We start from the raw sequence: 24,687 nt of genomic DNA, 5'->3' as shown, positions 1-24,687 counted from the left end.
AAACAAGGTTGCAATTTTGCTTCTCACTGAAATCACTCCAAAAAGTATAGCAGTGCATAATGCCACAGCCCACAGAGGTGGCTCGGTTTGTGGTATGTGTAAATTTTTTGCCCTTTCTTCTATAATCTTTGTGAGCAGAAATGATCCTGATTTAAGCATTTGTGTTTATTTTGCATGTTTTCTGTGTTTACATGCTTCTTTTTAAATTCATTTTATAACAAATATTGATTATAATGTCTTTAGGTCAGGCCAGTGGCATGGCTTTCCTTGGTATTGTATCCTGTGGGGGGAGTTGTTACTTATCTTTCAATGGGGATGCTGAAATTGCTCGGCTTAAAAGGAAGAAGGTCTGCTTGAAAGATATCTAGGAATTAATCTGTTCTTATCATATTGTATCTATTACTTCTTTTACATCTTTATGAACAGCAACCTCAAAACTTTGAATCTGTATGGAAATCAAGTAGAAGGCCACTTGCCTAAATCTTTGTCCAACTGCACAGAGCTGGAGGTTTTAATTCTTGGTAACAATCGAATAGAGGATACCTTTCCCTACTGGCTTCAGAATTTGACATCTTTGAAAGTGTTGGTCTTAAGAGGCAATAAGTTTTATGGTCCTGTTGGTAATAACTTGACAACCAAGCATCCATTTCCAAGTTTAATTATCTTTGACGCATCAGGCAACCATTTTAGTGGCCTGTTGCCAAAAGACTTCATTGAGAATTTCCAAGCCATGAAGAATGTTGTTCATGCTGAAGTGGGAAGTGTTTTGAGTTACATGAATAGTCGCTTTTACTCTGCAATAAGTTATGAAACTCAAGCAGAGTATGCTAACTCATTGATAGCAACAGTTAAAGGGGTCAGCAGAGCTTACACAAAAATTCCAACCATCTTTGCATATATTGATTTGTCAGAGAACAAATTTGAAGGACAGATTCCAAATGTTATTGGAGAGCTTCATGCAGTCATAGCACTCAACCTTTCCCATAACAAACTCATTGGTTCTATTCCTCAATCCATGGGATATTTGACAGAACTTGAATCATTGCACCTCTCATCGAATATGCTCACAGGTCGGATCCCATATGAATTGACCAATCTAAACTTTCTTGGATTCTTGAATCTTTCCAGCAACCATCTTGTAGGACTAATACCTCGAGGAAAACAGTTTGATACGTTTCGAGAGGATTCCTACCAAGGGAACATGTGGTTATGTGGATTTCCATTGCCAATACAATGCAACAAGATCCTTGAAGAAGAACCTTTATCCTCTCGAACAAATCAAGCTGAAGAGAAATTTGGATTTGGTTGGGAGGCAGTGGCAATAGGATATGGATGTGGAACTGTGTTTGGAATAGGATTGGGATGCTGTGTTTTCTCCATTGGAAAGCCTCAGTGGCTTGTCAGAATCTTTGGAGGGAATCCTAACAAAGAGATGAAAAGGAAGAGAGGAGCAAGAACAAATTAGTGGCATGTTTGTTGCACACTTCTTGGGACCATGAAACACTGTCAAGTTATTTTTGCATGTTTGCTTGCATTGTATTACAAACTTGTACTAGTATTTATATTTTCTAGTGCTTCACATCTCAAATACTTCGTCACAATAGCATACCTTTTATAAATAATACATATTGAACTCTTTAATTATTAATGTAATGTAATCTTAGCCTCATGAAAATTCTGAAAAATATTTTCTAATATTATATTTGTTCTGTTTTAGTATTGTAAACAGAGAAGTAGTACTATTATTTGACACAACCTTTTAATTCTAGAGAACAACCTAATCGGATTGATCAGATAAGTGATTAAGAATCAAAGTATGTAATTGTAAAGTAGTACTATTATTGCACAAGAATTAGTATTTTTTTATAACTATTTTAGATTGTCATGTAAAAAAAAGAAGAAAAAAACAATCCAATTGTATTGGAGATATTCCTAATAGTTTGTCAATTGTTCTAACAAAATTACTAAAAAAATGAACAATCAGAAAATTATTAAGATCATTGGATTAGATAAAACAGTGAGAATTCGATTCGATCACAAGTTGGTTACAAATAAAAATTAGTTGCTCATATATACAACATGCATAATAATGATCGTAGATTATCGATAATTTGACATCTTGGTAGTTGTTCTATATACTTTTGGAAGGTGCAAGTGAAGAGGTTTTGGACCAAGAAACTCTCACACATATATAGGCTTTGAAAACAGAATTTACTTGCAACATATTTTACAACATATTTTACAACTATATTTTAAATCGGGCCTGCTACACATACAAGCATACAAGCAACCAAGTTGGCCCAGCCCAAACACGAAACACGCGCATGAAAGAGAGATAAGATGCCGCGTCCAACTCACGCGCTCAGCATTCGAACGGTTACGTATGGGAGACTCTTCCACTTCTTCCACTTCTTCCATTTCTCAAGGCACTTCAAAACAACGAAACCCTCTCATTTTCGAGCGAAAATCAACTTTCAAAATATAGAAATCGAAGTTCGAAAACTGCATCGAAACACCATCAACCTCTCTGTGAAGAAGAATCTGAAGAAAAAACAAACCAAGAATACTCAACGTAAGTGCATTAAAATACTGTATATTTCACTTTTCTTCTACGTCGTTCTGCTAGGGTTTACTGTTACTGTTGCTTCTTTGTTATACGTCGTTCTTCTGAGTTATACGTTGTTCTTCTAAGTTCTACGTCGTTTACGTTGTTATTCTAAGTTCTCCTGCTATTTTTGTTGATTTTTGGGGGTTTATTCCGTAGATTCGGGGGTGTAAACTGCTTAACCTTGTAATGTGGCTTTATATTGAAGCATGGCTGAGTGATATCTGTCTGATATATATATGTATGTATCTGAATAATATCTATGGGTGTATCTCACTGTAATGAATGGGTGTATATTGTTTGACATTGTTGGGTGTATCTGAATAATATCTATGGGTGTATCTCACTGTTATGAATGGGTGTATCTTGCGAATATCTGGCTATCTTAACTCATATATATGGGTGTATCTTACTGTTATCAATGGGTGTATCTTAATTGTTATCAATGGGTGTATCTGAGTCATATATATATGGGTGTATATTACTAATGCCTTTGGGTGTATTTTTAGTTTCAGAGAAAATGGCAGCAAGAAACCAAACCAAAGACCTCAAATGTGCCACACATCTCCTGAATGATAAGTTCAGGAACATGACTGAGGAGAAGAAGGCCATTGTCAGGGATCTTGGATTCGGTGGGTTGATGCACATCCCACCACTGAGGGTGGATCACCAACTCTTGAGAGAGTTGGCAAAAAACTTCAAAATTGGGGAGAACAAACTGAGGACAGGATATGGTTCTTTCCATATAACCCCAAAAAAAATAGGTGATGCGCTTGGCATCAATGCAACAGGTAATTAGCTCAAAATTATAGATGTATATTAAGTTGTTGCTTGGGTGTATATTCACCTGATGCTTGGGTGTATCTGAACTGACTTGGATGCTTTTTTTGTTTTCCTTTTTGTAGGAGATCTATTTCCTGAGAAAGTTGACTACAAGAAACTTTCTGAATCTGACAAAATAATTTATAGAAGATTCCAGGGTAAGACCCTCAAAAGTCTTACCGATGATATGATGGAAATCGGCGTTGGCAACGAAGAGGAACGCCTGATGTTCAAGAGGATATTCATCCTCTACATACAGATGGCGTTCCTTTTGCCAACGACGATAAACAAAATATCGCCGGTGCACCTGGTCCCGATTTTTGAGATGGAGGGCATAGAGGACAGAAACTGGGGGGGGCATGTCTTGACCTTCATGATCAGGGGCATAACAGACTACCAGGAGAAGAAGAAGAAGGCAATAAATGGCTGCCTCTTCGCCCTGATGATAATCTACTTTCACCTTTCAAAAAACAAACGCAACAACAGGGGTGAAAGACCACCAAAGCCATGGATTGCCAACTGGACTAAGGAGCAGTTGGTGAAAAGAATGAATGAAGAGAGAGAGGAAACTTTGGTGAGTAATCATAATAAGTTGGTGTACTTTATTTACCCGAATGGTGCTAACTAAAATATCTCATGTTTCAGGGGATTCTGAATTTGGCAGAGACAAAAGAAAAAATGAGAAAAAAACAAAAAAAAACAAAAAGAACAGGAAATAAAAAAAAACAAAAAAAAGGAAGGCGAGCTCAACATCGTCTTCGGAGACAGAAACTATCGAGAGTGACACTTCTACCTCTGAGTCTGAGGCTCAAGAAGACTCGGAGGATTCGGGAATTAAACACCCCGGCAAAAAGGGGAAAAAGTAAGTACCATACTTGGGTGTAATTTCTATATTGGGTTTGGGTGTATTTTGTTTGTCCACGTTGGGTGTATGTAGTTTATTAAGCAGGGTGTGTTTCGTTTGCTGCGTTGGGTGTATATTGTATACTCAGTTGGGTGTGTCTCGTGAATTGAATTGGGTGTATTTTTAATATGTTGTAAATGATGATTGTTTGCCTGCAGAATGGACTCAAGAAAAAGAAAGCAGAGGGAAGAGGAGTCAGATTCTGATTCAGAATCTGAATCTGAATCAAGTGACGAGTAATGTCCTGAAATTATTACTCCTTTCTTTTGGCTTCGTTATAAAGATTTCGTGTATTAACTGAGGTGTCTTTTATTGACTTATAGGAGCGAAGAATCATCTCCTGCGGAGAAGGAGAAGAAAAAGAAAGAAACAAAAACAACTCCAAAAGAGTAAGCACTTCTTTCATTAATATTCTGTGATAAAATTAATTTTTTATTTCTGATTGGTACTGTTTTTTTTCCACCCAGAACACCACAAAAAAAGAAAAAAGTAGTTGTGGAGGATTCACCTCCTGAAGAAGATCAATACTTTTACGGGTACAGTACCTCGTAAGCTATACTACGGTCTATCATCGTAATTATCTTTGTTAACGTCTTATTTTATGAATGTAGTGAGACATATGAAATATCGAGTGACGAACTCGATGAATTGCTAGGGGAAAACGTTCAAAAATCTGCTGCAGAGGGGTATGTCTTGCTGTGCTGTGTATTTGAGATTTTGGTGTCTTTTGTTTGCTAATAATTGTATCTTGTTTCGCAGGGACAACCAGGCTGACCTGCGATCGACAGAAGGTCGCTATGTGTCCTCTGAAACGTAAGAAGCTTTATTATTTAATAAAATCTTGTTATCGTGATTTGGATGTATTCTGTGAAACAATATGGGTGTATTCTGTGCATCAAGTTGGGTGTATCTTTATAACTAAGTTGGATGTATATTTGTTTTGAATAACATGAAATCTGTTTAGACTACCGGCTGTCAACTTGGGAAGTGATGATACTTCCTCTCAAAGACGCACAGAACAGAGCAGTGTAAACCAGCCGTCTCAGAGCATGTAATTTCTCTTTCAAATAACCGTTACTTTTCTTCTTCTAATAACTTCTACTTCTAATTCTGTATATATTTTTTTAGAAAAAAAAGCCCTTTATTATTTTATTCAAGAAAAAAAAGGCAGCAAAAAAAAGCAAAAACTGCAACTATGTAAGTTCTCAAAAAACAAAGTCCGTCTTCTTTTTGAATTGTTCGGGTGTATTTGTTGACCTTCTTTGGGTGTATTTTAGGTTGACTCCGGATGATTCGAATGTGATGGTTGTTAGGGAACAAACACCGTCGGAAGCGCTTGCAATGTGAGTTATCCAAGAATATTTCAACCTTATAACCTTATTATTTTCAAATACGTTGTTAACCTTTCATTTTTATTCTTGTTTAGAGTCCCGATCCAATTTTTTGTGCCCCCATCCCAGCAAACAACCACTGACGCAGATTCCGAACCAACCCCTATGCTACAGATTGAAGGGGCTAGAGAAACGTAAGAAAATAGTATTGGGTGTATATTTGTTTAGGGTTTGGGTGTATATTTTCTATGAGTTTGGGTGTATACTCTTCCTGATCGATTTTGTGCAACTGTGCAGCACTCCTGAAACCCCCAAACAACATCAAGAAACAACACCCAAGCTTCCCCCAGCTCCAACAAAAATGTAAGTTAATTAGACTAGAATCAATCTTTGCTTGTCATCCGTATATTCTTACTCTTATTCTTATACATAATGATGCAGTCATCCAGATGCCGAGGAAGCTGCTGCCCTGTTGATGATGGCACAGACAGCAAGCTATGTTCCTAAAACAGATCTGCCGATGCCATCATTCAGCCTTGGATTGACAGATTCAAGCCAGGAGGGGGCATCGACGTAGGAGACAGAAAGGGAAAAATCTCCAGAAGCTGCAACTATGCTGGAACAATTGGACAGTTTGGTCCAAAAGTTAGCAAGCAGTGCGTCAAAGGGAAAAGACGAAAGTCCACAAATTCGGAGGGAGACTGGGGGAGAAAGTTCTGCTAAGTTTGAAACACCGGGGGGAACAAATCAAATTCCGGATGATATGAAAGAAAAGTGCTACATCTGGGGGACGAGACTGAAGGAGGATGCAAAGGGCGACACTAACGAGTTTGAGGAGATATGCACTCTGACTGGCCAAGGACAGTACATTTTGATGAGAACGCACCTTGCATCCCTCCAGGCAAACAGTGATATAGAATCTCAGGTAATTTTAGACTAACATTAATGTTTTTACACCAAAGTCAACTGCAATGGTTATTAATTTAAAATTGATTTCTAGGTTGTATCTGCCATCTGCCTCATCCTAAACCAGAAAAAGGAAAAGAGGTTTCATGCACAAATATACTGTCTCCCCCCAGATATTGTGGTAAGTGTTACTTCTACGAACTTTGGGTGTATTTTATGCATTGATTTGGGTGTATTTTTTAGCTTAGATTGGGTGTAAGTTGTGTATTTTCATGTTTTCATTTCTTGTATTGCAATTCTTGCAGAGCATGGCACTTTCTGATCACCCAAACGGGGAATTCATATCTCCAAAAACGAACAGAGAATTCAGGGTGGAAGCCTACCCCAATTTCATTCCCTTCATAGATAGGAAAAAATTAAGTTCGCATCCATATGTAAGTTTTTGTTTCGTAAATTTGTTAATACGCTTACTTACTTATATGCCAAATAAAATAACAGACTGTTGAAATGTGGCAATCCTTCAGATTTTTGCTCCTGTTTGCCACTCGGGACATTGGTGGTTGTGGCTAATAAATACAAGAACGCGGAAATGTCAAATACTTGACCCGCTACACAAAAAAGCTCCAAGCCCTGAGAGAAAGCAGCTTAATAAATTCACTGTAAGTTCCCTCTGTCTTCTTTACTTTAATAGATAGGTCTATTTTGAAATTTGAGTTGGGTGTATATTCCATATTCGATTGGGTGTATCTTGTCCATTGATTCGGGTGTATTACTGACTTCTTTTGGTATTTAAGGGATATGTATTTTCGAGATTGATAGCATATGCCGGCGGGAAACCTCTCGAGAAAGGCGAGAAGGAGAAGGAAATAAAAGCCCCATATGTTAAAATTTCAGGCCAAAAAACAAGGTATAGATTTGTGACTCTGAACCTTAAACTTTCCTAAATGAGATTTGTAATTTATTTTCTTGGTTTTCAGCTATGACTGCGCTATTTACGTAATGAAGTGGCTTGAGTTAATAGAGCCAGAAAACATTAAAAAGGGGAAGTATGAATGGGATAACTGGACACAGGTAACTGTCTTTAGAACTATATAACTCTGTATTACTTTACTGAATTAATATTTATGTTTAAACATAACATACTTTTTAATTGTAGGAGGAGGTGGACCACTACAGAGTGGAGTATGCTTCTCGGATACTATTCAGTGAGATTAATAGACAGAGAGATCACGCAATTAGAGAGAGTAGTGCTATAAGACTGTCAAAACCATCCTCTGTATTATTGAGTCCGTTTTGTCAGATTAATTCTGAGGATATAGAAACTGGGTAGCTTGTAAATTGAACAAATGATGTAAATGTTTGCCATTCAATTTATTCAATGTATATTTTTTCCCATAGTTAAACTATCTGTGCTACTAAACTGTCTGTGATGTATTCAAAAACTGTATTACAGGTGGTAAAACATAAAGAAAAAAATCAAGGCATACGCATATTATAAATTGTTACACCCAACGCTAGTCTAATAATACACCCGAGGTTGAGTAAAAATATACACCCAATTGTCTGTGCTGTATTCAAAATGAATGAATTACATCTACTAAAATATGAAAAAAAAACATCAACTGAAATATACGCCCATAACCTGTGAATTTTTACAGCTCTTGTTCTATATGTATCTATATATGTGTCTATATGTAAATTGTCTATTAACAAAAATACACCCAAAGGTAACAGGGATTTTACACCCATACTCCCTATAACTATACACCCAAAGAGTTATCCCCTGCTGCTGGTACCCTGAACTGATAATTTATAACTTGTCCCTGGTATTGGCTGCTACTTGAATGCGCCGCTGATGCAGCATCAAACAGGTTTATCTGAATATAACACTCACGCATTAGCTAAACAATTAACTAGAAAAATAAACTCAATCGCCACAGATTTAAAGAACATTACATTTACCTCGCTTAAAACTTTTGTCTTCTTCTTCTTTGTGGCATTTGCAATCTGTTTCGCCAGCTTTGAACCTAGCCTGTTTTTTGGACGTCCTCTTGTTCGAATCCTTGGCGGGCTTTGAAGCTCGTTAATGGATTCCAAGTTGGCGTCTTCGTGGGATAAAGAGGATGTCCCCTTCCTTTTGGCTTTTACTGCTTCCATCTCGGCCATGACGTTGTCGTACGCACGGTGCAGAATTGCAGTCAGCTCCTCTGATTCGGAGGCAAATTCGCAAATATTTTGCGAACGGAAAACAAGTTGGTCGAACCTCTTGCTTCTTGGCTCAATTAGTGGCTCGTCGTGGCTGCTCTTGATGTGTGTGTGTCGCCTCTTTACCTTCTTGCTCCATCGTTCCAGTATGTACCTAGGGGACACTTGGCTTACTTGTTCGAAGCTTAACACGCTTAGTGCGTGACGGCACAGTATCCCTCTCGACTCGAATAATAAACATTGGCATTTTACCTCGGCTGCAACTGAGTCATAGGTAACCGCGAACTTGTCCAATATTGAGCTGGAAACTTGTTCTCCGACTTCGTATACTGAATAGCCTAGAGCAGAATTCTTTAATCTGGTGATGCAATTCGCCTTTGCTCTGAATTGGGCTTGGACTTCCCTAAACTTTGCTTGGGTGTACGCATCTTGAAACTGAGTTTCGATGGGGGATTTGGTTGCACATGGTATGACCGTATGAAAATCTGCAGCATCTGATTCTCTCTCTGCTTGCTCCCTGCTTCCGAGGCAATTATCGTACTGTTTGACGAACTGAATGAGCGAGCTGTTCCGGGTGATGTACTTGTTAAAAAATGAATGCATGCTCTCGCTCCTTTGTGTGCTTCTCATCCCTGCCCAGAAGTGGTGATCCAGATAGATAGGAACCCATATGTGACGGTCTTCGTACAGATCTGCATAATACACCCAAACACACACAGTAAAATACACCCGAGAGACAGTACAATTTACACCTCTGCTGCAGAATTTAAAAACACATTACCTGAGAGCCACTTGTTGTCCGCAAGACCAAAATTCACCAGAAAATCGTTCCAATTCCTATCGAACGAGTCTTTGCTGTGAGAGTTCCAAACAACATGGCTCATTTGTTGTTCGATATCGGCGTGTGCCTTGTACCCGTTTAATTTGCTTGGAATCTTCTTCATGATGTGCCAAATACACCAGCGGTGAACTGTTGTTGGCATACAGGCCTCTAAAGCCCTTTTCATTGATGCGCACTGATCGGTGAGAAACCCTTTCGGAGCGTTTCCTCCCATGCAACGAAGCCAGCATTGAAATAACCATTTGAATGATTCAATTTCTTCGTTCTTCATCAAAGAGCATTCGAGAAGTGTTGACTGGCCGTGGTGATTCACCCCGACAAAAGAACCACAGACCAAATTATACCTGAAACGAATTACCATGGTCCAGAATGCAAAATCATTAGGTACACCCCAACAAATGCTTAGAATACACCCAATGACACAGCCAATATACACCTCTGCTGCGGATTAGTAAAAATAAATTAATTTAGCATCATAAAAAGGGACAGTTTGTTACCTGTTTGTATTGTAGGTGGTGTCGAATGAAATGACGTCTCCGAAATACTCACAGGCCGCTCTGCTTCTTGCGTCGGCCCAAAAGGCCAGCTTAATCGATTGATCCTCCTCGAGTTGGAGCTCGAAAAAGAAATTCGGATTCTTCTCTTTCATCCTTAACAAATATTTCCCGAATTCCTTTGCATCTTCTTGTTCGGAAACATTCCGCACTTCCCTGGTAATGTAATTCCTCACGTCCTTTTCGATGAAATTTAACTCACGGTGACCCCTGGCAGCCGCAACAAATGATTGGTAGGTTTTGCTTGGTCTGATACCGGCCTCGTCGTTATTCTCTATCGTACGACGAATGGACATGCTTAGTTCCCTGTGCTGTTTGAGCATCTCTGCTTTGCTTGGACAGCAGGGGTGTGAATGATCCAGCACAACCTTTGAAATGATCCAAGCACCGACATCCTTCAATGTGTGTATATAAATTCTTGCAGGACAGTTTAAACCGGCTGTCGGATTGGTCTTCTCGGTTGGAGATATTTTAGATTTCCATTTTCCCTCTCTGCTACATGTAATCAGTTGATTCTTAATCTCGTTTCCCTTCCTATTTGTGCACCGAACTCTTGTAGAGAAACCTGCAGCCTTGGCGTAGTCCCTGTAAAATTTTCCGGCATCTTCAAGGGTCCTAAAGGTCATTCCGACCTTCGGAACAAGCTCGTCATCAACAACAGAGAGAGGCTGCACAATAAACCGTGTCAGAACTGTGAATACACCCATAGATATGATACAAAATACACCCAATCATGTCTTATATGATACACCCGAACCGAAACAACTCAACTACAGAATGACCTTTAAAGCCATAAACTGTGAATACACAGACTGCAGAATACACCATCTCAAAAACTAAAAACACACACAATCATGTCTGATATAATACATATAATACAACTGAACAACAACAACTCAATTAAAAATAACAAAAAACCAGTAAAGTGTATATACACCCACACTAATAGCTAAAATACACCCAAAGAAGAGATTGATCTACACCCGAGCGTCTGCTATAAATTCCAGATAATTAAACAATGTTCAGCAATTTTTAAACTACACAATGCTATACAAATTACTGTAAATCAAACCTCAGGAACTTCGTTAGATTCAAATTCATAATCCACATCGCCTGGATTCAGCGCAGAATCTGAGCTTGAAGGATCCATTATCTTCAAAACGAGTTCGAACTTTGATTTCAGAAAACAACAAATCAACAGAGAAAACGAAGCTCGAGTTGCAGAGAGAGAAAAAGAGAACGTAAACGAAGAACATACGAGTGAGAAAAGAAGAGGAAAAGATCGATGGAGAAGAACGAGTGAAAACGCGCGAGAAGAAGAACAAGCAAATCTCAAAATAACGAAAACGAAGAAAGAAACAAATATTTTAAATTTGGAAGTTAGATATACGCGGCATATTATATAGCGCGTGTAATCAACGTAGCTGGAGGAGCGAGTATTTTAAATTTATTATTTAATAAACTTGTAAAGCATACAAGCCCTAATGGCTTGTATGCAGAGCTTTTCCGATTTTAAATACCGTCAAGATTTGTAGACATCCACAAAGTAAACGGAAAGTACGACACCAAATAAAATAAAACATAAAAAAAGACAAGAGCACAAGACATAAACTTATTACACATTTACATTACAAGAAAAAGCTGAAACAGAGTTGTTCTTGCACGCCGGCGGTTTCCACGGCTCCTCCTTTTGGTCCTTTTACCTCCAAAGAGAACCACTAGCCATTGAGGCTTTCCAATTGAGAAAACACAATATCCCAATCCTATTCCAAGTACCATTCCACATGCATATCCTATTGCCACTGGTTTCCAACCAAATCCAAATTTGTCTTCAGCCTCAGAAGATGGACATTGTTGCAAAGGGACATTATTGCATTGAATTGACAATGGAAATCCACACAACCCCATGTTTCCCTGATAGGAATCATTTGAGAATGTATCAAACTGTTTTCCTTGAGGTATTGATCCCTCAAGATGATTGTTGGAAAGATTCAAGGACTCAAGAAAGTTCAGATTGGTCAATTCAGCAGGAATATTCCCATCAAGCATATTTGAGGAGAGGTCCAATGATTCAAGGTTTGTCAAATTTCCCAAAGAGGGGGGAATAGGACCAATGAGGTTGTTATATGAAAGGTTGAGGCTTTTGAGTCTATGAAGCTCTCCAATAACATCTGGAATCTCTCCTTCAAATTTGTTTTCTGACAAATCGATTATTGCAAAGGTATTTGGAATTTTCGTAAAAGTAAGACTGACTCTTTTAATTGTTGCAACCATAGAACTGTCATATGCTTCATTTTTGTCGCCAATACCAAACTCATATTGTTCAATATAAGACAAAGGGCTTTGCACATCATGAACAATCTTCATGGCTCGAAAATTTTGTATGTATGCTTTTGGTAATGAGCCGCTAAAGTTATTGCATGATATGTCAAAAATAATCAAACTTGCAAATATCTTTTCACATTTCAAATTTACAATCTGACCGTACAACTTATTGCCTCGTAAGACCAGTATTTCCAAATTTGATAGATTCTGAAGCCAATTGGGAAATGTGTCCTCAAATTGATTGTTACCGAGATCCAAATCCACAAGTCCTGAGCATTTGGACAAAGATTTCGGCAATAGACCTTCGAAATTGTTGCCATTGAGATTCAGTGTATTAAGATCCAGAAAGGTATCTGGCAAAGTTCCATGAAGTTTGTTCATTTGTAGATCCAAATCTCCAAGGGATGAGGTATTGGCAAGGCACTGTGGAAATGTTCCTGTGAATTTGTTGTGGGACAAGTTGACAATGTACAGAGAGGTTGCATTACAAAAGAAGGAAGAAATGTCATCAGCCATCGAGTTGAAACTAAGATCAAGGATTTCAAGTGGATACCATGGGAAATGGTCCATCAATGTAAAATTGTTGTGTGAGAGATTCAAATAACGTAATGAATCAATACCATGTATCCATTTGGGCACTTTTTCCTGAAGACTATTGTTGTACAATTCCAGATCCTCTAAATTTGGAAATTTTCCTGAGAATTCCGACCAACCAGTAATGTTGCTAGAAAGCAACTGCAGTGCCCTCAAATTGGAGAAAGTGTGATTAACACTAGTTTCAGATTTTAGCAATAATGAAGTACAACCTGAAAGGAAAAGATACTCCAAGTTTTGAAGCTCAGAGAAGAGTGGGAAGTGGACAATACCGCTCCAGTTATCTGAAGACAAGCACAAATCAGTAAGGTTGACAATATGGAAAATCGATTCTGGAAAATTTCCTTGAAGCTCATTGTTGCACAAGTCTAAATACTCCAAGGAATAAGATGTAATTTCACTTATGTGCCCTCTGAATCTGTTATTTGATAGATATAAGGATCTCAAAGACTTGAGGGATAAGGCCCACTGAGGAATTGTCCCATTTAATAAGTTGCCTCTTAGGTCTAGTGTACTGAGATTTAAAAAGGCTACTTTGTCAGGTAGTGGTCCCTCAATTTCATTATTAGAACAACCCAAGAAAGAGAGTTGAGTTAAGGCAAATAATGAGGATGGCAACTTCCTTTGGAAATTATTATACGAAAGGCAAAGGGATTGCAAATTGGTTAGCCTATCAAACACATTTGGAATTTGACCACTAAGTGTATTCTGTGAAAGATCCAAGTAAACAAGATGATGAAGGTTTGAAAGAAATGATGGGAACGAACCAGTGAATGCATTCTCTGAAAGGTCCAAGTAAGTGAGATGCTGAAGGTTTGAGAGCCATGATGGGATTGAACCATTGAATACATTTTCAGACAAGTCCAAAAAAGTTAGCTGTGTGAGGTTAGAAAAGGAATCAGGGATTTTTGATTCTGGGAATTGACACGATGAAAGATCCAAAAAACTAAGAGAAGTACTGCAATTCAACTTTGGAACATGGACTTGAATGTTTTCATTTCCAGATAACTTGAGCTCATAAAGATTGGGTAAACAGAGAATGTGACTTGTCAAGTATCCCCTTATTTCAGTAGAAACAAGACTAAGAGTAACCAAAGAGAAAGAGAAAGACCAATTGGACAAAGGGTTTGGTGTTAAGCTAATGGAAGACATGTTTGTATCATCCAATACAATTTCACGCAAAGCTGTTGCATTTTGCAACATTCTTTTCCAACTTGTTTCTTTCCACTTCAAATCATTATTCCAAGAGAGATCAAGTAATTGTAATTTGGAAAGGTGTGAGATTTGAGAAGGAATATCACCTTCAAACCCACAACTGGATAAATTCAAGTGTATGAGACTCACAAGCCTTTCAAACTGAGAAGGCAATTGAGAACCATCAAAATCATTGAATGCAAGGCTGAGTGTTTGGAGATGAGTAAGATGAAAAAGAGTGCTATTGGGATGAATATTACCTACAAGTGCACCATAACTGAGATCGAGGCCAATCACGTGACCAGACACAGAGTGGCACGTGACACCCATCCATGAGCAGCAATCTGTCCCATTCTCCCACGTACTCATCTTTGGATAAACATGGGGGCATTCATACTCATAGTCATAGTCATCGTCATCAGAATATTCAAAAAAGGAAGTGTTAAAAATGAAATGGGTCTTAAAGTGAAGCAAGGCAGAGCTGTCTTGGGAATGGCATAGATGCGAAGACAAACATGCAAAATGGAACATCATAAACATATGCACACACAATACCACTCTAACAACCAACAACATCAAATACCCCATTGATTTTTTATTCAAGCTTTTGCTTATTTTATGTATATATGTCTTACTTGAAAATGGTATTGGTATGTCACTCATCAACTAGGATCCATCTATTTATAGATATTTTTTTAGCTGGAATTACACCCAGCCAATGCATGATTTCTATATTAAAAGCTACAGCTACCAATAATATTCATACTACTTCAATCTATCAATGTCCAAGAATAATTCATAATTTAAGTTTAGTTTTCTTCTAACCCGAGACCCAGATAATTTTATTTCCATGATAGAAGGCATTTGTGGATGAACTTAGCTTGACTCACCAAGCTAAAACTAAGGTCAATATTGGTATTATATGTGGAAATCAATGGACATGGGAAGAAAAAGAAGTTCATGACAAAAGGGGCACGATCCAGGTCCATGTTAAGAAATAATTCCATTTGATTAGTCTTTTTTCTTTGGACAGAATATTGATTAGCCTATGAATGAGTCAAATGAGAAATTAGTTGGAGTGAGAGGCTTGTATAATTTCTCTCTATTTTTGTTGTTGTTTTCTATTTCTTTTTGGGTATGATACCTGTGGTCTGTGAGTCATGGAGTAAGAAACTTGACTCCTTTTTTTTTTAAATTTTCTTCTTGTAATTATAATCAGTGAAATACGCCATAAAGAAGCAAAATATACTACTTTGAGTATAATTAATTAATGGGAAAGTATGAGGAGCCAATGAAATATTTATACAATGCGGACAATGGAAGTTTTGAGAGTATTAGAGATATAATCATTAGTATTACCTTTTCCCATTAGTTGGAGCTTTTGGGATGAGTGGTATCATGCACCCCAAAATCAGTTTATACTTTTGAGAAGATGTTTATTATCGCTAGTACTCGGATGGTTATTCTAGATAGTATGAGAGATGTTCATTTTGTAACTCAATAGCCCATTATACACATTGTACAAATAATCCATTGTCTCTTTAGCGGGATCCTTAATTAATTACAACAAGAATAAACAAATATTCAGTCACCAAAATAAAAACGAATAAACAATTAAATATTTTTGTCATGATTAAATAATTTAAGCTAATTAACTTTTACACCTCCTCTAAGGACCAAAAGACAAAAGAAAAAAAAAACCCCACCTCCTCTCATAAGAAAAAAAAAATATTCGAACCACACTCACAATATCCAGTTATCCACCATGCATTGGTGTGAAGCTTGACCAAAAAAAGCTTGACTTTAGTGCTTTTTTCTTTAAATTTAATTTTTAAGGCATTGATTTATTAATGTAAATATCCATTTTCTCAAAACGATATCATTTTAGCTGTGAAAAAGAATCAATATGTGTAAAAAAAATTAGATAATTAAAGCCGCTTTGTCAATTATTTTTTGTTAGGAACCATTGGTCTTTCATGACAATGACTAGCTAATTGAGTATTCACTAACTTTATTTATATTAGAGGTTTTTAAAATATTCATTGAGAATATAATTCAATTACAATTTGTTTGAAAAAGTAACATAGGATTTGTTATAGAGATGGAAATGAAATTAAGGGTGAAAATTTAAAAAATAATGTGTTTTTAATGCAAATTTTCTTATATAGTAATCATCTACTAATATATTCTATTATGTTAATAAGAAAATTAAATTGGAAATATATATCCTTTGGATAAAATAGATTCAAGATCCCGTCTCTATTTATATCCAATTTATTTTTGTTTACATTCGGAATTGTAAATTTATTACATTTTATTCTATTCTGTTTTATTTTATTTTTTTTCTTTCTCTCTCATTCATTATTGTTAATGGTGAAGACGCGCAGAAAACAAGCGCATGCAAAGTCAACAAAGTAGAACCCACTATGTGTAGAAGAAATGACCATTTACTTTGAAGATTTTGTAACGTCTATGGCGGGATTAATTTGTGGTAAAAATTCATGTGTAGTTGTCATATAAAATTAATAGTTTAAAATTGTTAGATGGTGAAAATATGATCATTTGGTTTCGTTTCGCTTGAATTTGCTGAACTTGTTCATGTGTGGTTGTTTAGTTAGTTTTTTTTTCAAATCTAAACTTATTTCGATTCGTTTAGAAATATAATCATTAATGAACAACCTTGTCTTAGCTTAAGATTTTATTCCAACCTTCAACAAAGTAATTAAGGTTGTTCATGGATTGGATCCGATCCACATATCCGCGGTATTTATTCGAATTTGTTCTGAAAATTGCCGATATGGCTATCGGATTGGATCTAATCCGCACACTAATAGGATTGGATTGCGAATTTTATGTAGATATCCGCATATCCACGTATCTGCAAAAACAAAAAAATAAATTAGTAAATATTCTTTTTATGTTTTATTTCAACTAATAATTATCATATATGTTGTATTATTCTAATTTATTATTTAAGAAAATTATGTTTAATATTATTTTAAAATTAAACATATTTTAAAAAATGAATTTTATTGTTTTTTTTAATAAAAATAAATTTTTAAAAATATTTTCGTGTTTTGCGAATATATCTGATACGATCTGCAAATGTGCGGATTGAATCTAAGCTTAAAAATTGTGGATATTAAAAATTTTTTATCATATCTGATCCGATTCGAGTTTTCCAATAGAAGTAATCCCAAGTTCATCCATTTTCGAAGAGCACCCTAAAATGCTTTATTCCTATCAACACAAAACTAAAATGAAAAAAACAAAGAAGAAACTTTTTATTTGTAACAAGGAATATAATAATGTGATGATCAAGTTTGTAAATTTCACCCAACCCATCTCATATTTTCTCCCTTATTCCTTGCATGCATACATTGTCTGTTTCAAATCTTTCTTTAATTTTTGTCCATTATTGGTTGAAGTTAAAAAAAATATATATATACTAAAATGGTATCAAAAGTTTATATTACTGAAAACATAATTCGAAAGATACAAATGACAAATAATTTTAGAAAGAGTTAAAAACATGACTAAAATATAATAATAATTTTAATGTTTTATTTATTTACATTATCTCCCTAATCCTAATAGCCAAGCATGCATTGAGGAAAGGGTTGAAAAAGTTGTACATTTGAAGACTTTGTAACAAGAACGTATTTGCTGGGATGAATTGATGGTATGATATTGTGGTTCAACTCTTGCTTATTGTAATGTAGGGCCATAACCACTTTCAATGTAGTTGCAGTTGCAGCTACTCTGCACTTTCCAACATCTTCTTAGATAGGCTTTTGGTAACGTGTTAGTGAAGTTATTGCATGATATGTCCAAAATAATTGAACTGGGAAATTGATCTTAGGTTTCCAAGCTAATAATTTTCCCATACAAGTTTTTTATTAGACATTACAACACATTACATGCCTTCAAAAAAATTATTTATTTATTTATTTTTACAACAGATGTGTGTTATTATTTGCTTTTGGCAATAGAACCATTAATAGCCCAAACTAATACGGTTTTTACTTCAACTTGGTAATTGGTAACTAGAATAAATACATGTTTAATTACTTTGTTGATGCGATAATTTCACTAAATTTGTAGTTATATTTTTATTATTTTTTAATTGAATTTTTATACTACTTTTAATTTTAAAGTTAAGTCCTTTTCATGTTAAATTTAACTAAATATTTTTATCAAAAAATATATAATTAAAGATCTAATAAGTTCTTAATTGCGAATATATTCAATTTGCGAAAAAAATTCAATTAGTTCTAACATTTTTTATACTAAAATTGACCTATTTATAAAATTTAAAAAATAGGGTAAAAATTCAATTAAAAAAAATACAAAAATTTAATTATAAATTTAATAAAATTATAAAAACCAATTGAATAATTAATTCATAAATAAAAGCAAATGCCACAAATAAACATATTATGAGGACAAAAAACAACTCTCTTTAATATGATTTAATAGAAACTCTTGCCGACTAACAGACTTTAGTAATTTTGGCTAAAATTTAGTCATAAAAAATACTAAATTAATTTTTAACAAATGAATTTTATTAATTTTATATGTAAATTTTAATAAATATAAATATAAATATAAATTATATTAATTTTATATATATATTATATGAATATTAATTTTATATGTCAACTTTTAATAAATATATGTAAATTATGTATTTTTTATATGTAAATTTTTGTAGACATGGATGCAAATTATTACTAATGACCCAAAATGACATAAGAATTACGAGCACCACTAATCACATTGTAAACCACAAGCCATAAAAACCACTGTATAGTTTCACAATTTTGTTTGCAACATCAAGTATATAGGTAACAACATACTCAAGAAACATATAACAATATAATTAACAACTACAACCACAAGCCATAAGATCATAGTATATATTCTGTTATGTTTCAAGTCATCACAAATCCATGCAAGTCTAATATTGATATGTGTTATGGTTTCCCTTTCTCTCAACCAAAAACATCAAGTTAGAATATAGCTTTATTGGCAAACCTGCTTCTTACTTTCCTTTTTCCTTGTTCAACTTCTCGTCTCTTTGTATAGCAATTAGCTTCTCTGTTTTCAGCTGATGGCTTAGTTTATATTAAATAAAGAGATTAGTAAAGAACTTGATAAGTGTGTGCTTAGACACTAAACAGTATAATGAAGTGATTGAGGTGGAAACTAACGAGTAACGAGTAGTGTTGTTGAAATTGCATGAAAACAGAAAAATATTAATATATAGGGGAGACAATTATACTACTTTAAAAACATAATTTACTTGCAACATAGCAACACACTTACAAATTATAAAACAACACTTGTAGACATAAAAAAAAAAAAACAAAAAGAAAATTACAATCTCAAAACAAAAAAAATATAAAAAGACACAACATCAATAACCAACATCTGAAACAAATTTCCCGTGCAACAATGAACTTGAGAGTGGCCCCAAGAAGAAGAAGTTGTGGCCATTAAGTTGTTCTTGCACGGCGGTTTCCACGGCTCCTCCTTTTGATTTTGCCTCCAAAGATGATCACAAGCCATTGAGGTTTTCCAATTGAGAAAACACAAAATCCCAAGCCAATTCCAAGCACCATTCCACACGCATATCCTATTGCCACTGGTTTCCAACCAAACCCAAATTTGTCTTCAGCCTCAGAAGGTGGATCTTGTTGCAAAGGGACATTGTTGTTGCATTCAACTGACAATGGAAATCCACATAGCCCCATGTTTCCCTCATAGGAATCGTTTGAAAATGTATCAAACTGTTTTCCTCGAGGTATTGATCCCTCAAGATGATTGTTGGAAAGATTCAAAGATTCAAGGAAGTTCAGATTAGTCAATTCATCAGGAATTTTCCCAGTAAGCATATTTGAAGAGAGGTCCAATGATTCGAGGTTTGTCAAATTTCCCAGAGAATGGGAAATAGTACCGTTGAGGCTGTTATGCGAAAGGTTGAGGCTTATGAGTGCATGAAGCTCTCCAAAGTCATATGGAATCTCTCCTTCAAATCTGTTACTTGATAAATCAATACTTACAAGAATATTTGGAATTTTCTCAAAATTGGTTATGAGCCCTTTAATTGTTGCAGTCATAGAATCATCATAGTCTAGGTTAATGTTGCTCATTGTAAAGCTATAACCACCTTGGATGTAATAGAAATCGCTTTGCACTTCTGCTCCAACAACGCTTTTCATGGATTGAAAACTTCTTATGTAGGCTTTTGGTAATTGGCCACTGAAGTTATTGGATGAGATATCAAAAATCATTACATTGGGAAACATATCTTTGGTTTTCAAGTTGGCAATCGGCCCATAAAACTTATTGGATTGTAAAACTAGAATTCCCAAATATTGTAAACTTTGAAGCCAATGTGGAAATCTATCTTCTATTTGATTGTTGCCAAGATTCAGATCCATCAAATTTGTGCAATTGGACAAAGATCTAGGCAAATGGCCTTTCAATTGGTTGCCATTGAGATTCAATGTTATGAGATTCGTTGGAAGGATACTTGGCAAAGTGCCATGAAGTTTGTTTTTCTGTAGATCCAAAACTTGAAGAGAAGATAGATTGGCAACACACTGTGGAATGGTGCCTCTGAGCTTATTGTGTGACAGGTTGACAATCTGGAGAGAAGTTGCAATGCAAATGAAGGAAATATTGTCATCGGTTAGAAGGTTGAAACTAAGATCAAGGTATTCAAGTTGATGCCATGGGAATTGACCTATTGATGACAACTGGTTATGTGAGAGTTTCAAATGCTCTAATGAATGTGCATCATGTATCCATTTGGGTAATTTTCCTTCAAGTTTATTTTCTGACAATTCGAGAGTACTTAACTTCGGCAATTTACATGAGATTTTGGAAAAATTAGTTAGATCAATTTGAAGCAACTGCAAAGCTACCAAGTTGGTGAACTTGTAACTGACATTGGTTTTAGAATCTATTAACAATGAATTAAAAACTGAAAGAGAAAGATATTCAAGGTTTTGAAGCTTGGATAAAAGTGAAAAATGGAGGGAACCACTCCAATTGCCTGACAAACATAACTTAGTGAGGCTTACAAGGTTAAACATTGATTCTGGAACATTTCCATGTAACTTATTCCTGCATAAATCTAGATACTGTAGGGAATGGGATGAGATTGAACTTATATGCCCTGTAAATTGATTATCTGATAGATCTAAGAATGTCAAAATTGGTAAAGAGAAACACCAAGATGGAATTGTCTCATTCAGCAAGTTATGATTTAAAAGCAATCTAGTCAAACTTGAAAAACCTATTATGTTTTTAGGTAGAGGCCCCTGAAAGTTATTAGCAGAACAATCCAAGTGAGAAATTTGAGTTAAGTTACTTAGTAAAAATGGCAATAACTTCCCTCCTAGATTGTTACGCCTAATAATGAGAGTTTGTAATTTGGTCAACTGACCAAGTACATTTGGAATTTGACCACTAAATGTATTGTCTGAAAGGTCCAAGTGAGTGAGATGTTGAAGATTTGAGAGTGATGATGGAATTGAGCCACTAAATTGATTGAATGAAAGGTCTAAGTGGGTGAGACTTTGAAGATTTGACAACAGGGATGGAATTGAGCCACTAAATTCATTGTTTGAAAGGTCCAAGTGAGTGAGGTGTTTAAGATTTGAGAGCAGTAGTGATCGGATTGAGCCATTAAAGCCATTGAATGAAAGGTCCAAGTGAATGAGATATTGGATGTTTGAGGGAAATGATGGGATTGAGCTACTAAATTTATTATTTGAAAGGTCCAAGTGAGCGAGATGCTGAATATTTGAGAGCATTGATGAGATTGAGCCAGTGAGGTTACTTGAAGACAAATGCAAAGAAGTTAGACGTGTGAGGTTAGAAAAGGAAGAAGGGATTTGTGATCTTGGGAATTGACACCATGAAAGATCCAAAACACTAAGAGAAGAAGTACTACAATTCAAGTTTGGAACATGGACTTGAATGTTTTCATTTTCATTTAGGTTGAGCTCATAAAGATTGGGTAAACAGAGAATGTGACTTGTCAAGTTTCCACTTATTCCTGTACGAACAAGACTAAGAGTAATCAAAGAGAAAGAGAGAGACCAATTGGACACATGACTTGGTGCTATGGTAATGGAAGACATGTCTGTATCATCCAATACAATCTCACGTAAAGCAGTTGCATTTTGCAACATTCTCTTCCAAGTGATTTCTTTCCACTTTAAACCAAAATTCCCAGATAGATCAAATGATTGTAATTTGGAAAGGTGTGAGATTTGGGAAGGAATATCACCTTTGAAAACACTAGAAGACAAGTTGAGGTGTGTGAGATTCACAAACCCACCAAACTGAGATGGCAATTCAGAACCATAGAAATCATTATGAGCGAGGTTGAGAGTATGGAGATGAGTAAGATGAAAAAGAGTGGTGTTAGGATCCAAGTTACCTACAAGTGCACTGCAACTAAGATCAAGGCCAATCACGTGACCAGACATAGAATCGTACGTGACACCCATCCATGAGCAGCAATCTGTGCCATTTTCCCATGTCCTAGTCTTTGGATAAGCATGGGGGCATTCACATTCATCATCATCCCCAAAATAACAATGATACATAGTAGTGTCAACAGTGAGTTGAGTCTTGAAGTGAAGCAAGGAAGAACTCTCCTCTAGATGGCATGAATGCGAAGACAAACATGCAAAGTGAAATAACATAAACATATGCACACACACTACCACTCTAAGAACCAACAACATCATTTTTTATTATTATTGCTTGATGGTTTTGTGACTCAGATCATGAATCAGGATCCATGTATTTATAGCCAAATTGGAATTACAACCACCTACCCGATCCCATATGCATGATTTCTATATTAAAAATTACAGCTACCAAATAATATTCATACTATCAATGTCCAAGACCAAATCAAATTAGGTTTGTTTATTATAAGTATAGCGTTAAACTGTTTTACTTCTTTAGCAAAATTTTGACCCAATAATATATATTCAAGTAAATACCCTTTCCGGTCCCTAACCATTTGTCCAATGAACTTCCCACTTCCTAAGAAATCTAAACACTCAAATCGGTCCCTATCTACTTTGATATATGTACGTTCCAGTTCCTGTCTACTTTGAGTAAATGCCCTTTCCGGTCCCTAACTAGGGACTGGAATGTACATATATCAAAGTAGATAGGGACCAATTTGGGTGTTTAGATTTCTTAGGGGATGGGAAGTCCGTCAAACAAATGGTTAGGGATCAGAAAGGGCATTTACTCTATATATTCCTATTTCTTCTGTTTCCAGTTATTATATTTTTTTTTTGTGTCTAAACAAGGAAAGAAACAAAGCAAAAACTATCCTAAATCCGAGCGGATGATTCGTTGGAGATCAATACCAGGCTCAGACCAAATAACATGATTAGAGTTACTCTTAGCACTATATTTAGTCATCCAATCCACAGCTCTATTTGCTTCTCGGGACACCCATTCAACGTGAACAAGCTAAGGACGAGATAAAAGCTCCTGAATCTTGTGAATCAAATATGTTACTTCAGATGAATACCCACTTGTAAGCTCATGCATGATGGGTAGAATGTCAAGGCAATCCGTTTCACATATAATATCCCTCAAACCGCAATCCCAGGCTAAAACCAGCCCCCTCCAAGCAGCAAATAATTCACATCTGATTATAGACCAAGGGGGAATGCTTCCAGAGCAGCCCGAGATCCAATCTCCCTTAGAATCTCTAATAATACACCCAAATCCCGCTAAATTTGAATCCATATGCAAGCTTGCATCACAATTAACTTTAAAACTATTGCCTACCGGTGGTTCCCAACACAGGAAATTTCGGAGAGACCTAAAGGCATTGCTTCGATTCCTGTAAACCTATAAGTCCTTGGCGGTAATTCTGGCCAAGGCAACAACCTTATGGTCTGTCCAAGGGTTGTCAGTGTTGAATATGTCATTGCACCTATGTCTCCATACCCACCAAAGGACGCCTCATTGTTAGCCAAGGCCTTCCGAAACCACTCTTCAAGAGCAGTACCAGCCGTCGAGTCCAGGATACTAGGATCCAACATATACCAGATTGCCTTTGATCGTTCACAGTCTCTAAGGCAATGTTCCATAGTCTCCTGCGCCTTGTTACATCTCTTACACATATCTGAAGAAGCTAAATGCCGCTTGAATCGAAAGGTCTCAATTGGTAGAGTATCATGTAAGCTAAGCCACATAGTAAATTTGAACTTCTTTGGAATGTTTGTGTTCCACAACCAGTTCCAATTACTGTTGTCATTTCAATTTAATGTTTTTTTTAATAACCATCTGTAACTCTCCCTTGCACTATACTTTTTTGTTGCTGCAGGCCACCACTCCCACTGTGGCTCCAA

At 36.0% G+C, this 24,687-nt stretch overlaps 4 protein-coding genes across 5 annotated transcripts; 1 reads left to right on the top strand and 3 right to left on the bottom strand.

Moving 5' to 3' along the window:
* Nucleotides 1-418: 418 nt before the first annotated feature.
* LOC112703876 (receptor-like protein 9DC3) lies at nt 419-1,465 on the top strand. The gene has a single exon (XM_029288218.1). The coding sequence runs from the start codon at nt 419-421 to the stop codon at nt 1,463-1,465; it is 1,047 nt and encodes a 348-aa protein (XP_029144051.1).
* A 6,572-nt stretch (nt 1,466-8,037) lies between these two features.
* Nucleotides 8,038-9,975, bottom strand: LOC140174542 (protein FAR-RED IMPAIRED RESPONSE 1-like). Its single transcript, XM_072199883.1, has 3 exons — nt 9,555-9,975; nt 8,531-9,465; nt 8,038-8,445 (listed from the first exon to the last, which is right to left on the bottom strand). The coding sequence occupies exons 1-3, from the start codon at nt 9,973-9,975 to the stop codon at nt 8,329-8,331; spliced, it is 1,473 nt and encodes a 490-aa protein (XP_072055984.1). The 3' UTR covers nt 8,038-8,328.
* Nucleotides 9,976-11,533: 1,558 nt separating this feature from the next.
* LOC112701871 (receptor-like protein 6) lies at nt 11,534-15,468 on the bottom strand. 2 transcript variants are annotated; one of them, XM_072199882.1, is made up of 2 exons: nt 14,542-15,345; nt 11,594-13,371 (listed from the first exon to the last, which is right to left on the bottom strand). In XM_072199882.1, the coding sequence occupies exons 1-2, from the start codon at nt 14,942-14,944 to the stop codon at nt 11,792-11,794; spliced, it is 1,983 nt and encodes a 660-aa protein (XP_072055983.1). In that variant the 5' UTR covers nt 14,945-15,345; the 3' UTR covers nt 11,594-11,791. The 2 variants fall into 2 exon arrangements, with proteins under 2 accessions (XP_025608436.1, XP_072055983.1); XM_025752651.3 differs by having other exon boundaries at nt 11,534-15,468.
* A 4,050-nt stretch (nt 15,469-19,518) lies between these two features.
* Nucleotides 19,519-23,057, bottom strand: LOC112703875 (receptor like protein 24-like). Its single transcript, XM_072198597.1, has one exon. It carries the CDS (start codon nt 23,050-23,052, stop codon nt 19,780-19,782), a length of 3,273 nt encoding a protein of 1,090 aa, XP_072054698.1. The 5' UTR covers nt 23,053-23,057; the 3' UTR covers nt 19,519-19,779.
* Between the last annotated feature and the right edge of the window lie 1,630 nt (nt 23,058-24,687).

The sequence above is a fragment of the Arachis hypogaea genome, chromosome 7 (assembly GCF_003086295.3).
Source record: "Arachis hypogaea cultivar Tifrunner chromosome 7, arahy.Tifrunner.gnm2.J5K5, whole genome shotgun sequence".
Classification (NCBI taxonomy): domain Eukaryota; kingdom Viridiplantae; phylum Streptophyta; class Magnoliopsida; order Fabales; family Fabaceae; genus Arachis; species Arachis hypogaea.
Note: the sequence above shows the minus strand (reverse complement) of the source record. Positions and strands in the feature narration are given on the sequence as shown.